Here is a 14,897-nt window from a genome sequence, read left to right on the forward strand (position 1 = left end):
CTTTAACAATTTAAGTAATAGAATTGCCATATAGTCTTGATTAATGCAGTTTATCTATTGGAATTAGATATATTAAAGAACTGCATATTTATTTTGTTGTTCATTTAATAATTTAAGTACAAAAATTGTCTAATTTAAAATTGTTGACATGCGAATATTTTATATATTCTATACCCTAAGTTTTATACGAAGCAATGGCGTTCTTACATTACACATTAATAATAAAAATAAGAGTAAATGGATTGGAAAATCCATGAATTTTGGTAATGATCCGCTGCACAATTTTAACATTAATGATAAAAATAATAATATAGTTGAATTATTTGTTAAGTATATTAAGAAAAAATAGTAAAATTTACAGGTAATATGTACTCATACAATATTTCCTAAAATACAATCCACTTAAATTAGATTCCATGACAAGAAATACTAGTATCAAAATTCATTAATATATTGTTGGCTATTTAGCTTGAAAACAAGATTATATTTTGGTAATTTATTGGTTGGAAGGTGATGATGATTCATAGTTTTGGTGCCCAAAAAAGACACAGTAATTTCCCTTGGAGACACGAGTCATATTTTAATATACAACTATATATGTACACATTTGAATCTACCATTCTCTAAAACACACACATCAACAGAAAGTAAAACAAAACATGGGGAGCGTGTACGACCACCGCCAGCAGCAGCTCCTCCACCACAAAACCATCTTCCTCCCACTCTTCTGCCGCCTGTCGCTCAAAGACATAGCCCTCCCCCGGCGCCGCCGCCGCGATCCGTCCCCGTCCTCCCCCAGAGTCGGGTGCATGGGCCAACTCAAGAGAAACAGCCGCCGCGATCCATCTCCCCCCAACCGCACCTACTCCAAGCTCAGGAGACTCTTCGCCGAGATTAATAATTGCGGGAGTAGGAAGGAACTGCAGGTAGTGAGATCGAAGGTGGTGGACGTGGGGGAGCTAGATCCGCCGCTGCCGGTGGTGAAGAAGGCGGAGGAGAATGCGAATCTGTGGAAGAGGAGATTTAATGGGGCGCCGATTCAGACATTGCAGATCCGAAACATCACTCATATTGCTGCTTCTCTACCGCCGACTGTGTTAGCGATGTAAATGGATTCAACAATTTTTAGATTCTTTTTATTTTCTAGATTATGCTATAGTCCCATTTTTGCCGTTCTTGCTTAATATTTCCTACTGCGTATTCTAGTATAAGAGAAATAATTTTTTATAAATCATGAAATTTAAACAAATTTTGGTGTAAGACAAATTCTAAAAATGAAAAAAACTACTAGTACTGCTTAATTCTATAAGTTGCGAAGAGAGGAAATATTTATGTTTTATTTTAAATTAATAAACAAATATGACAATGAGTACTAAAAATATGTCCTGTGTAATCATAATTCGCTCTGTATATTTTTTGGTTTCAAATAAAAAATAATTGGTACCACTAGCATTTAAGGAAGTTGAAGAATTAAATATAGTGATGACTGATACAGCATCTCAATATTACCCACAAAGATACTATGGTGAGTTGGATCTAGCTAATAAGTTATGGTTTTTCAATTTAATACTACCACTGTTTTACTGTACTTCACAATAAAATTTGTTTTTTACTTCAAACTGAATTATTGTGATTGGGTACTAACTCATTTTAAATCCTACTAAACGATAAATAACATGCGCTTATTGGTCTGGCCACGATCAGCAAAGTCGAATAGAAGTAATACGCCAAAATAGTACTCCAAAAAACTCAAGAATTTATATCTAATAGATATAATTTCAATGTACATATTTAACATATTACAACAAAAAAGAATAGGTCAAGAGCCACTTTTTGACCATGTAAATTACCATTATTGTACAGTGTCACGCGTCCATTTACACGCTACAATAAATTGACCACAATATATAATTACACGAATTTCAAATTTGTCTCAAACTATGTAAATCTAATAATTTAGGAGTGGATGTTCTCTCACTATAGTAAAAATATAATCGTAATTTAGTTTTTATTTATCATAAAAAATCATGTATATTATTTCAATGGAAATAGAGAAAGATAAAGACCGGCAGTCATGCATTTTTTTATAGGTATGTAAGTGTATGAACTACGCATGTTTATGTTTATATAATAAAATAATGTAATCAAAATTTGAATATTAAGTCTTTATGAAAAATATGAAACTAAAATAATATGATGATGAAATTAATCGATATGATCAAACTTCCTCTATAACAAAAGAAAGTAATGAAAACGTACTATACAATGAAAGCTTTTTTGTGAAAGGGTAAATCAAAGTTAATTATATAAAGGAAATTAGTAAAATTTGAGAAAATATAAAGGAAAACGGTTAATACACAAATCCCAAAAACCCTTCGTCCCCACACCGCCGCTTCCCGCGCGAAGGTTAGTCTGCCAATCACCGCCGGAAACCACCGCTTTCCTCAATACATGACAGAGCAAAGCTTATTACGTTGTTTATTTACCGTCAGTAAATTGGAAGTTTGCATTAATTAATTGCTAATTACGTCAATCTAAGTCATTAATTTCGTCGTTTACTCTCATTAAATTGGAAATTACCTTGAAGTCTGTGTGTTAGGATGAATTACAAACCATGAATGTTAGGGTTATCTGAAAAATTTCGCGCTTTTAATACTATTCAATTAATTAACATAAATTATTCAATAATAGTGTGTATGAACACATGATTTCTGGCTGTGTTTTGTGGAATCTGTTGAGCTACGACTCTACGGCTGATGTGTGGAATTGGCAGTGGAAAAATGGTGCTGCCTGAGGAGGAGGTGAGGCGGTTGTTCAAAGCCATGAAAACGGTGCTGCAAATGCTGAGGGACAGGGGTTATGTGGTGACTGATGATGAGATTGCGATGACCAAGGAAGGATTCACTGCCAAGTATGGTGACAATATGAAGAGAGAGGACCTTATGCTTGTCAAAGACAAGCGTGACAGTGGAGAACAGGTATTCTTGTGATGGCGTGATCTGTTAAATTTTGTTGAGTTCTTGGGAGCACAATCCGCGGATGTCGATTTTATTGAGGCGTTGAATGTCTATTAAATGTTATAAGATGACTGACTCTGAGATGTATTTTTGGTTTGGTTAATCCTCTTAACATGAGTCTGGTATATGCTATTCCGAAGTGATCTATCAATCCACTAATAAGTCGTTTCATGGCAGTTCCGTCAGTGAGCCCTCCTTTGAGTTGGCCTTATTCTGCATCGGGTGCATAATCTCCGTGTGTGGGTATTGTGTGACATAAGTGCAATAGACAGTGGATATTTGTCCAATAAATTTAGATTTTCACATCTTATTCCTAACTCTGTCCAATCTCTCAAATTGGATGTCACAAGCTTTGATAGTTATTTGACTGTTAGGCTTTCATGCTTTGTAATCTCTAGTATCTACTTGTGTCCAGTAAGCCTTTAAACCTTGCACAGACGATGGAATTCAGGAGATATTTTGGTTTCTCTAAATGGATCACTAGTGCTTGGTGTGCTTGTGCACATCAATCTATCATTTCTCTTACTTTCCCCAACTTATTTATAGTTTTTCTACTTATTTCCAGATATATGTGTTCTTTCCTGAAGATGCCAAGGTTGGAGCTACGACAATAAGGACTTTGATCAGTCGAATGCACGATGACAATGTTACTCGGGCCATCCTAGTTTCACAGCAGGCGTTGACTCCTTTTGCTAATAAAATGATAAAGGAAGTAGCCAAGAAATTTCAGGTGGAAGTTTTCCAGGTAAATGTTGTCTAGTTCTTTTGTCTTTAATCACATATGTGTCATGTTTTGGATAAATGTTTTAGGTCTACTTTTTACTGGTAGAGAACATGCCTTACACAGCTTCTTTTATTAACTGAAGATTTCAATTTAAGGGCTTGATTATTCCCAATATTATAAAATGTTGGGTTGATTTGTTTTAAGATGTGATACACTAGAAGGCAGAGATGAGTAAGTCGTATCGCAACCTTTTTAGGTGGGATATATATCCCTTATAATCAATCAAATCTAAAATGCGGGGATAAGTTCTAGAAACCCAGCCCTTAACTGCCAAAGTAAACGAGACCTTGTAGCAGCTCTTTACTTGACTGTTGTGTTTTACAGGTGTGGCTATTATTTTTGGACCTTGGTTATACTAATGTAAATATGCAGGAGGCTGAGTTGCTAGTCAACATCCACCATCACGAGCTTGTTCCCCCGCATCAAGTCCTCACGGCTGAAGAAAAGACAGCTCTGCTTGCAAGATACACTGTCAAAGAAACTCAGGTTTGTATATGCTAATTTTCGAACTCTGCTATACCTATCATCGTTCGGGTGCTGCATAAATGCCTGAAACGATCATAATCATGAAACTTCTGTTAAATTGAAAATCAAGTAATGACTCATGAGAGCTCTGTTTGGTTTTATTTAGCATCTCCATTTTCACATTATTTTAACGTTCTGTGCTGCGCCAGCTCCCTCGTATTCAGGTAACTGACCCTGTCGCCAGATATCACGGGCTGAAAAGTGGGGATGTCGTGAAGATCATCCGCCCTAGTGAAACTGCCGGAAGATACATCACTTACAGATACGCATTTTGAACATTCTAGAACCTTTTGTCTCGTAGCTTTGTATAAACATAGAAGTAGAAGAGAGTTTCGTAGGGACTTGCTCGGGTTCATGACTTCATTCTTAGTAGTGTTTATATAGTTGAAGAACTTATCATTCTAGATCTGAGAATGCCACCTTGAGTCTTATCAATGGTTTTAGGTTTGATTTTATTGGATGGGCTATACACAAAAATAGTTTTTATTTTCTTTTTCTTTTTAATTTCCTAAGTAGTGAAATGCAGGCAAACACATTCAAAAGTTCATGCACTAGGAGTATTTTTTTATTAGATCTCTTCACAATTTTTCGTTTAAAAATCGACCACTAGTCCACTACTGTTTACACCTGAAGGCCACAAAACTTCATTAAATTCGTCTTTTGCATCGTGGTGTGCAGCAACTGTTCCTTCAAGGTCAGGGTTCATTTATGTTCTTCATCCGACATCAATGGTCGCTGCACTGCTTCTATTATATGACCTTCTTCATTGTGTCCATTTCCACGCGTTCCATTTTCTAAATACGCCTTTAATTGTCACCATCGGTGGTGGGATTACGCGGAAGAAGCAAAGCCGCAAAGGCAACATAACATAGCACATGTATAACAGTATAAGTCGTGAAAAAGTAATACTAATGCAATTGTGATCATGTTCACAAAACCTAATATACGTGGGAAACGAATAATTTTGAGTTGGATTTCCATCATCATGCCTAAGCGATAACGATAAAAAGTGGTTGTAAATTCATAAGAATTTTGCTCCACTACTTAAGTGCCCTAAATTGTTAGTTTTTTTTAATAAATTAGTTATTAATTATATCAACATTTGTTTTACTGAATTATTTAATTCGGTAATAGTAAACACAAAATCCGCAAGTACGTAATTTTATTGGTTCGTGCTACATTTGAGTTGAACTCCAAACATACCTGCACCAATATAAACTCAGTTGTTGATGAAGTGTATTTCCAACTAGGATTTTTCGATTAGGTAACTTATTATCAAAACTTTTTCTCTAAAGCATGAGTAACATTTCCCATTTTTATTCTTCTATTAGTAACATTGGTAATATTTAAAAGCTTAAATATTATTCAAATACTTTTACAATTTTAATTTTAAATCAAACAGGAATAGTTGTCATGGTATTTTAACACCTCGTTCCTTAAGAGCAAACCTTTTGGCCAGTCCTCTATTCGTACGTTTTGAATAACAATCTTTCTCTTATATTTTGAGTGATTAATTATACTATATACTAAAAAAATAAATTGGTAATTGGATATTGGGAAACAGCAAAAGCTCACTAGTAAGAGAAATCTGGAAGGCGTGATTGGTTAATGGACCACTCTCTCTGTGAGATTGGCTATAAATAGGTGATCATGCATGCATAGAATATCAACAAACAAACATGGCTGCAAACAAATTTGTTTCTCTTCTTTTCTTTGTGATTTTGTTTGCGGCGATATGTTCCGCCGCAAGGCTCAGTGTGGGTGTCGATGCTGGTGTCTATGCCGGCGGTGGAGGAGGCGGCGGAGGTGAAGGCGGCGGCGGCGCTTATGCCGGAGGTGGATATGCCGGTGGCAGTGGGGCAGGACATGGTGCGGGTGGGGGATACGGCGGTGGCGGCGGAGGAGCTCACGGCGGCGGTGGCGGCGGTGGTTCCGGCGGCGGCGGAGGTGGTGGTAGTGCGGCCGCCGGAGGGGGACATGCCGGTGGATACGGTGGAGGCGAAGGAGGTGGTGAAGGAGGCGGCAGTGGAGGTGGCGGTGCCGGAGGATATGGTGGCGGTGGTGGTCATGGTGGTGGTGGAGGAGGCGCATCGGCCGGGGGTGACGGAAGCGCCTCGGGATCGGGATATGGGAGCGGTGGAGGTTCCGGTGGCGGCGCGGGAGGGGCCCACGGCGGAGGATATGGTGGAGGTGCAGGAGGAGGTGGTGGCGGCGGCAGTGCGTCCGCGGGTGGGGGACATGCCGGCGGGTACGGTGGCGGCGCCGGTGGTGGCGAAGGTGGTGGTCATGGTGGCTATGCCCCTTGAGTTGATTGTAATTTGCTACCTTAAAATGCATTATCCAAAAATGGATGATCAATTATATAGTTCATATTAATATAAATGTGGAAACCAAGAATGAATAAATTCTACTAATGTTTTCATGAGCGTAAAGTGTACAATGTATATCCAGTATTGTGTTGTTACTTTTCAAAAATAAATATTCTTGGTATGATGTAATTGCTGGAGAAGTGTGATTTCATGATTGATATTGATCCTATTTAATTTCACTAATATTTTTAAATATAAAGAGTTTCTCAGTCATATTTTACTCATCTTTTCTTCTCCCTCCCATATTTTATCCGTTTTTTCTCTCATCAGCTATCCATATGTGAGTTAATTAAAAGGAGGTGAAGGTGGTGGAGTCTAGGGAAATTGGTCTGATGGCTATCCAACGCCTTAGCCTCCAACGGTCAAGAGTTAGAAACTGCATGAGGCGAATACATCTCCATCTGCTAAATGTTGAAAACGTGTGAAATAAGGAGAGATTTTTGTCCTTTCATGTGGCCTAAGTCTTTTGGATTTTCGTCTTGTGTAACCTCCTTTTGGTTTATGGTGTACCTTAATGGCAAGTCTTTTGGAGTGATCTCTCCTATCCTATAAATAGGTGGGTTTGAGAGATGAGAAATACACAAACAAAAGCATTACATATTCTCTCAAGTTCTCTACATCATAGTGTGCATCTTAGGAGCATTGCATAGCTCGATTCTCGGAACTCCATCAAGTTCGCCGGTGCCTAGCGGGTTTGAGGTGCTTCTACACGCTAGGAGGAAGTCGTTTTATCTTTGGGGACAATATACCATTCCGTGAGCACTAGCCGGGGCGTAATTTGTCTTGCGGAAAGAGGGCTTCCTTCGACTCGACTTATAGTTCGGTTTGTTTTATTATTTCCATTGTAATTTTCATTCCATTTATTGTTATTATCTTCATTTGATTGTAATAGTTAGAGTACCGCCTGTAACGGCTTGGAAATTTTATCCCGTTATTTCTAACAATCACAAGACAAATTAGTGTACTCTTCTAAGACACAGGGTTATACCAATCGAAGTTGGAGGAAACATGAGCTCCAAAGCTGGAATGAAGAAACGAACAGTCGCAATGTCGATGTGCAATGAAGTGGTTAATTCCTTGAGAGCTATGCTCTTGAGAATTGTGTTTATCGTTTGTCATTTGACAAGAAAGATCAATTTAGACTTGGTAGTAATAATTGGGATGCATGTGGTGTTGAATATACCAATGCACATATGGTTCAATATAATTGTGTACTTATTGTTGGAGACAATATTGTGCAAATTATTTGAACGTGTTGTTATAAACAACAAAGATCACGAGGTGGTCGCAATGGTCTCCGACGTGGACCATAGTAATAATCCAAATGAATGGTTTGTTGATACGGGTGCCACATGTCATGTGTGCTCCAAGAGAAGTGTTTTTTCTACTTACAAATATGTTGGAGGTAGAAAAGTACGCATGGGAAACCAAGCCTCTTCTGAGGTAGTTGGTGTGGGTAATGTGTTCCTAAAACTAGGATCTGGAAAGGTTCTTATCCTTAAGGATGTGCTGCATGTCCCAGACATTCAAAACAATTTGCTGTCAGGCTCACTTCTAGTAAATCATGGATTTTCACTAGAATTTGAGTGTGAAAAGGTTATATTGACCAAGAATGGAAAATTCATAGGTAAAGGCCACCTAGTGAATGGAATTTTTCAGCTGAATGTTACGATCATTCACCGTGGAAAAGGAATGTGCAATAAGGAAGATGACACATCTTCTTATTTGCTTGAGAGCTCTGATTTATGGCATAATAGATTGGGACATGTAAATCTAAATGCTATAAAAAGATTAGTAAATCTTAATTTACTAAAAGTTGATAAGTTTAACTCACAAGAAAGATGTGAAGTGTGTGTTGAAGCCAAAATGGCTAAGCCGCCGTTCCATTCGGTAGAGTGGAGCACAAAACCTCTTGAGTTGATCCATACGGACGTATGTGATTTGAAATTTGTGCAAACAAGAGGTGGTAAAAAGCATTTAATCACATTTATAGATGATTGCACAAGGTATTGTTACCTTTACTTATTAAGAAGTAAAGATGAGACAATTGAAGCGTTTAAAGACTTCAAAAATGAAGCCGAAAATCAACTTAATTGTCGAATAAAGTGTGTTCAAAGTGATAGAGGTGGCGAGTATGTAGCGCCGTTTGCAGAGTTTTGTCATGCAAGTGGTATAATTCACCAAACCACGGCTCCATATTCTCCTCAATCGAATGGTGTTGCTGAACGCAAAAATCGAACACTGAAAGAGATGATGAATGCTCTGTTGATTAATTCAGGTTTACCCCAGAACATGTGGGGGGAGGCTGTGTTAACGGCAAATTATATCCTGAATAAGATTCCACTAAAAAGTAGGGATGTGACTCCCTATGAGTTGTGGAAAGGCAAAAAACCTTTGCATTCATACCTCAAATTGTGGGGGTGTTTAGCAAAGGTAGAAGTGCCGCCTCCGAAACAAGTTGCTATTGGCCCTAAAACAGTCGATTGCATCTTTATTGGCCATGCACTTAATAGTAGTGCATATCGTTTCCTAGTCCATAAGTCAGTTGTGCCTGGCGTGGCTGAAGGATCAACGATAGAGTCAAGGAATGCTATATTCTTTGAGAATATTTACCCTTGCAAGAGGCAGGATGATCGTTCTAGTGAAAGAATGATGGATGAATCCACTAGTTCTAATCCTCCAAAAAGGACGAGGTTAAGTCATGAGGATGTAGAACCAAGACGTGGTGAAAGAGTTAAAATTGCTAAGACTTTTGGTCCCGACTTCATAACCTTTATGTTGGATGATGAACCAAAGTCATTAGCGGAAACGCTGTCTGGCCCAGATGCGCCATTCTGGCAAGAAACAATCAATAGTGAAATTGAATCAATTATGAGAAATAATACATGGGTGTTAGTAGACTTGCCAGAAGGTTGTAAGACCTTAGGGTGAAAGTGGATCCTGAGAAGGAAACATAAAACTGATGGTACTATTGAAAAGTACAAAGCTCGCCTAGTTGTAAAAGGCTTTAAGCAGCAAGAAGGATATGACTTCTTCGACACGTATTCACCCGTTACGAGAATCACTTCCATTCGGGTGCTTCTTGCGATTGCTGCTTTGCACAATCTTGAAATTCACCAAATGGATGTGAAAACTGCATTTCTGAATGGTGAATTGGAGGAAGAAATTTATATGGAGCAACCTGAAGGGTTTGTAGTACCTGGCCAAAAAAGGAAGGTATGCAAACTAGTGAGGTCTCTATATGGATTAAAACAAGCGCCTTTGCAATGACACTTGAAGTTTGACAATGTGATGTTGTCAAATGGGTTCACTATCAACGAGTGTGATAAGTGTGTTTACATTAAGGAAACAAATAATGGCTTCGTTATTGTGTGTCTTTATGTGGATGATATGTTGATTATGGGCAGCAATAGTGTCATTATCAACGAGACCAAAAATATGTTGAATAGAAATTTCGACATGAAAGATATGGGTCTAGCTGATGTGATTCTCGGAATCAAGATTAAAAGGAATCCTGAGGGAATAGCTTTGACACAATCTCATTACATTGAGAAAGTGCTTAAAAAGTTTCACTCCTTTGACTGTGAGCCAGCTAAGACTCCATTGGAACCCAACGTGCATTTGAGTAAGCACACGGGTGAGCCTGTAGCTCAAGAAGAATATGCAAGGATCATAGGGAGTTGATGTTTATCACAAACTGCACCCGACCAGATCTTGCGTGTACGGTGAATAAGCTGAGCCGATTTACGAGCAACCCAAGCAAGGAACATTGGAAAGCTCTGCGTAGGGTTTTGAGATACTTGAAGTATACTCTTAACTTTGAGCTGCAGTACACAAACTATCCCCAAGTACTTGAAGGGTACTGTGATGCAAATTGGATCTCTGATTCAAAAGACTCGTTTTCGACGAGTGAGTATGTGTTCACTGTGGGGGGTGGAGCTGTTTCGTGGAAGTCAACGAAACAGACGTGTATAGCTCGATCCACCATGGAATCTGAGTTTATCGCTTTAGACAAAGCAGGGGAAGAAGCCGAGTGGCTTAGAAACTTCCTAGAAGATATTCCATGTTGGAAGAAGCCAGTGCCGACAGTAGTGATACACTGTGATAGCCAAGCGGCTATAGGGAGAGCACATAGTGGCTTATACAATGGTAAGTCTCGACATATTCGTCGGCAACATAATACCGTGAGGCAGTTGATTACAAGTGGTGTTATCGCAGTTGACTATGTAAGGTCAGTGGATAACTTAGCGGATCCGTTAACGAAAAGTTTAAACCGTGATCAAATGCATAAATTGCTAAAAGGAATGGGACTGAAAACCACATTTTAAAAGATGATTATAGTGGTAACCCAACCATACGATTGGAGATCCCATGGGCTTGGTTCAATGGGAAAACGAAGCTATATGACTCTAGCTGTAACACTCGGAAGATTTTTTTTTTTTTTTATCTTCGCCCATTCTTTAGAAAAGCATTGAGTGTTGTAACCTGCATGTGGTAAGAGGCTAAGTTTTAACTTTTAATGATTCTTAGAAACCTCGAGGAGGTGGGTATTGCAGGATACCTGGAAAAGAATCACCTATGTAAGTGAAGAAGTGTGGGCCGCTTCAACTTGTGAATCACTAATGAATCCAAAGTGGTGTTCCATGGCCAGTAAAGGACACAAACGTGAGAACTGATGAGTTTGTAAATAGTATTGTATCAATATTATTGTCTCGGTATACACCAAGGAGGAATGGTTCAAGGCATCACGTCCACCAGGCCGCCGGTATGCCCGATAGTGTTGACTATGGAAAATTCAAAGCCCCAAGCTACTATTCCAAATGCAATATTATTTCTCGAGAATTGAGCGAAGAGTCTGCATGCATACAAACACGTCTTGTGTTGGTTTGAGCTGTCAGTGCTCTAACCAATGTGGGGGATTGTTGAAAACGTGTGAAATAAGGAGAGACTTTTAGCCTTTCATGTGACCTAAGTCCTTTGGCTTTTCATCTTGTGTAACCTCCTTTTGGTTTACGGTGTACCTTAATGACAAGTCTTTTGGAGTGATCTCTCCTATCCTATAAATAGGTGGGTTTGAGATATGAGAAATACACAAACAAAAGCATTACATATTCTCTCAAGTTCTCTACATCGTAGTGTGCATCTTAGGAGCATTGCATAGCTCGATTCTCGGAACACCATCAAGTTCGCCGGTGCCTAGTGGGTTTGAGGTGCTTCTACACGCTAGGAGGAAGTCGTTTTATCTTTGGGGACAATACGCCATTCCGTAAGCACTAGCCGGGGCGTAATTTGTCTTGCGGAAAGAGGGCTTCCCTCGACTCGACTTATAGTTCGGTTTATATTATTATTTCCGTTGTAATTTTCATTCCATTTATTGTTATTATCTTTCTTCGATTGTAATAGTTAGAGTACCACCTGTAACGGCTTGGGAATTTTATCCCGTTATTTCTATCACTAACTCCCGCTCTTCATCACATGTCTCCTCCACGCTTTTAAAACTGCAGCAAGTCATCCAGAGCACTTCCAGCTTATGTATTTCACACAGAGTCCTCCACGCTCCCAAAATCATTTCACATCTAAACATAACTACTTTTCTAATATTACAGGGAAATATAACTCTGAAATGACGACCGAAATCGTCTAGAGAGGATATACTTTTGATTTTAGAGCACCTTAAACTTTCGAGCTTGTGAAGTTGGCTAAGATCCATTGCCGTGGATGTAGTTTCGATGTAATCATAAACATACAACTTTTTAATATTTGGAATGTTTTTGTGGAAACCATCTCAAGTTGTTGCCTCCTCTTCAAAAATATTAAATGAAATCCTTTGCAGCTTCATCATGACACTATAGTTCCTTTCCTCATCTTTTAATAACTCAAATCCAAACACCTCGACATTTCTTAACTTAGAGAGCTTCCATAGCTCAGCAAACTTGGAATTAGGAGCAATCAATGTTTGCATATTCCATAATCTTGATATTCCTCTCGGTATACTTGAATAGAACCCGACACCTAAGAAGCGTAGGTTGACAAGTTCAAATATTTCAGTTGGGAAACTATCGCAACGCATATGCATTATGTTCAACACTCTTAGCAATCTTGCCGCCAAAAATGCACCAGATGGAAACTTTGCCATCCAAAAACCAGTGCATATAACAAATCGAGTTAGTGATATTGACTCAGTTGAATCATTAACATCTTTCAATTCGTCTGATGTGTGAAAACTCATGCGACGTGGATTAGAGAATGTGAACTTGTTTGGACCATTCAGAAACATGTCTTCACCAGATTTCTTGATGTATATATACCTCAACATATCATGCATGCTGTAACTCTTTGGTTTTAAGTTCATCTTGTAATCACTAATCAAAAATAGATTTCTATCTACTAGACATGTTAGACAATCCTCTGCCTCTTCTTCCAAACTTCTTTCCCCGTTTGATTTTACAAATTCTTCTGCAACCCACAAACATATGAGTCTGGAGCCTCTAATCTCGTAGTCTTCAGAGAAAGCTAAGAAACATGGTTTCAAGTGATTCGGCAAGTGCTTATAATTTAATGACAATATATACTATAGCATCGCTCGTCTGATCCATAAATTGTTGTTCTTCTGAGATGCGATTTCAGCATTTTTACGTAGAACTGCCCCTGGGGACGGATAAGGCCGCTGCTGGAAAAGAGGGCCCCTGGAATTCGAAGGACACATTAATCTTTTTGTGATACTTAGTTGTGAGTTAAGTGAAACAGAGGTATCACTGACTTGAAACTTCCTAAGCAGCAGAGAATACCAAATAACAATATCCAATTTTAAGGACATATAAGACGATATCAAATTGCTTGATTATGATCCATTAATGCATAATTTCAGGTGTTCCAACTTTTAATCCACAAAGATACATTGATGTATGCAGTAATTTAGACAAAAACTATCAGCTGCTGCATTATCAACCATACACTGGCAAAAATAGTTGTATGTTTGATAGGAGTAAAGGCTACCCAAACAGAATTAGCACGAAGTGTGCTGAAATAAACACTGAATTAGAGGGAAAGGAACTAGAACTTTTGTTGTTGGAAATAAATGGAAAGACACAATCCTCACACGGAGGCCCTACTACAGAGTCGTCTACAAAATGATCACTTTCAGAGATGATTTCTCTCCTTCGGTTCTCCCTATTTATTGACTACCATATCAGCTACTTGAAATTCAAATTACATGAAATTAGGAAATTGACTGACAACCTAACAACCTGAACAACCATAGATATTCTTGCTAACAAACTAATTTGAAATTCCCTCTACTGTTGTTGCTTGTTACTCGGCCAGGCCACTCCTCTCTCTCCCCTCTTGTAAGTCTTCCACTCTTTAACCGTATCAACTGCCCCATCCGTCAAAACAGCCTTGTCCTCAAGGCTGAAAAAAGGAAACTGCCCACAAATATCAGCTTCATCCATCCAAGTTGCCTCCTCAATGTCCAGCCCATCCCATTTTAGCAGGACCTGTTTAACTGCTGCCCCTCATGGCCAACCACCCGTCTGTCCAGTACCCGTTCCGGCAAGATTGGGGGCTCGTAATCAGTCAGTCCCTCCGGCAAAGTTGGTTCGGCCCTCTCCTCCCCAGTGGCTCGTTTCAACAAGGAGACATGGAAAACTGGGTAATACAAGCTGTGGCGGGAAGCTCCAAGCGATATGCAGAGCTGCCAATGCGCGCGCTGACCCGAAATGGGCCGAAATAACGAGGGGCCAGCTTCCTATTTCGCACCGTAAAGAGTGTGGACTGACGATGTGGGCAAAAATTCAAATAAACCATGTCGCCGATGTTGAAGTGAACATTGTGACGTCGCTTGTTAGCGGCGACCATCATCCGATTCTGAGCGCGTTGAAGGTGGTGGCGCAGAAGTTCCAGGGTGTCGTTGCGAGAACGGAGCGTGTCGACAACAGCCTGGGCTCTTATCTCACCTGGTAGGAAATCGTGGATGGTCGGGGGCGGTCGGCCGTAAACTACCTCGAAAAGCGTCATCCCAGCAGACGAATAGGCACTCGTGTTATAGCAGTACTCAGCCAAGACAGCCACTCGTGCCACTGTTTCGGTCGATCGGACGAAAAAGCAGCGGAGGTAAGTCTGTAGGCACCGATTTAGGACCTCTGTTTGGCCATCTGTTTCAAGGTGGTACACCGAGCTCATTTTCAGCTTAGTTCCCGTAGC

General features: G+C 39.5%; 2 protein-coding genes across 2 annotated transcripts; both read left to right on the forward strand.

The window, feature by feature from the left end:
- The first annotated feature begins 659 nt into the window (after positions 1–659).
- On the forward strand, positions 660–1,109 carry LOC125220684. Its single transcript, XM_048122836.1, has one exon. It carries the CDS (start codon positions 660–662, stop codon positions 1,107–1,109), a length of 450 nt encoding a protein of 149 aa, XP_047978793.1.
- Positions 1,110–2,353: 1,244 nt separating this feature from the next.
- On the forward strand, positions 2,354–4,817 carry LOC125224240 (DNA-directed RNA polymerases II and IV subunit 5A-like). Its single transcript, XM_048127607.1, has 5 exons — positions 2,354–2,406; positions 2,774–2,978; positions 3,583–3,762; positions 4,174–4,287; positions 4,476–4,817. Exons 2-5 carry the CDS (start codon positions 2,781–2,783, stop codon positions 4,599–4,601), a joined length of 618 nt encoding a protein of 205 aa, XP_047983564.1. The 5' UTR covers positions 2,354–2,406; positions 2,774–2,780; the 3' UTR covers positions 4,602–4,817.
- Positions 4,818–14,897: the final 10,080 nt, after the last annotated feature.

This window comes from Salvia hispanica, chromosome 4 (genome assembly GCF_023119035.1).
Source record: "Salvia hispanica cultivar TCC Black 2014 chromosome 4, UniMelb_Shisp_WGS_1.0, whole genome shotgun sequence".
NCBI lineage: Eukaryota > Viridiplantae > Streptophyta > Magnoliopsida > Lamiales > Lamiaceae > Salvia > Salvia hispanica.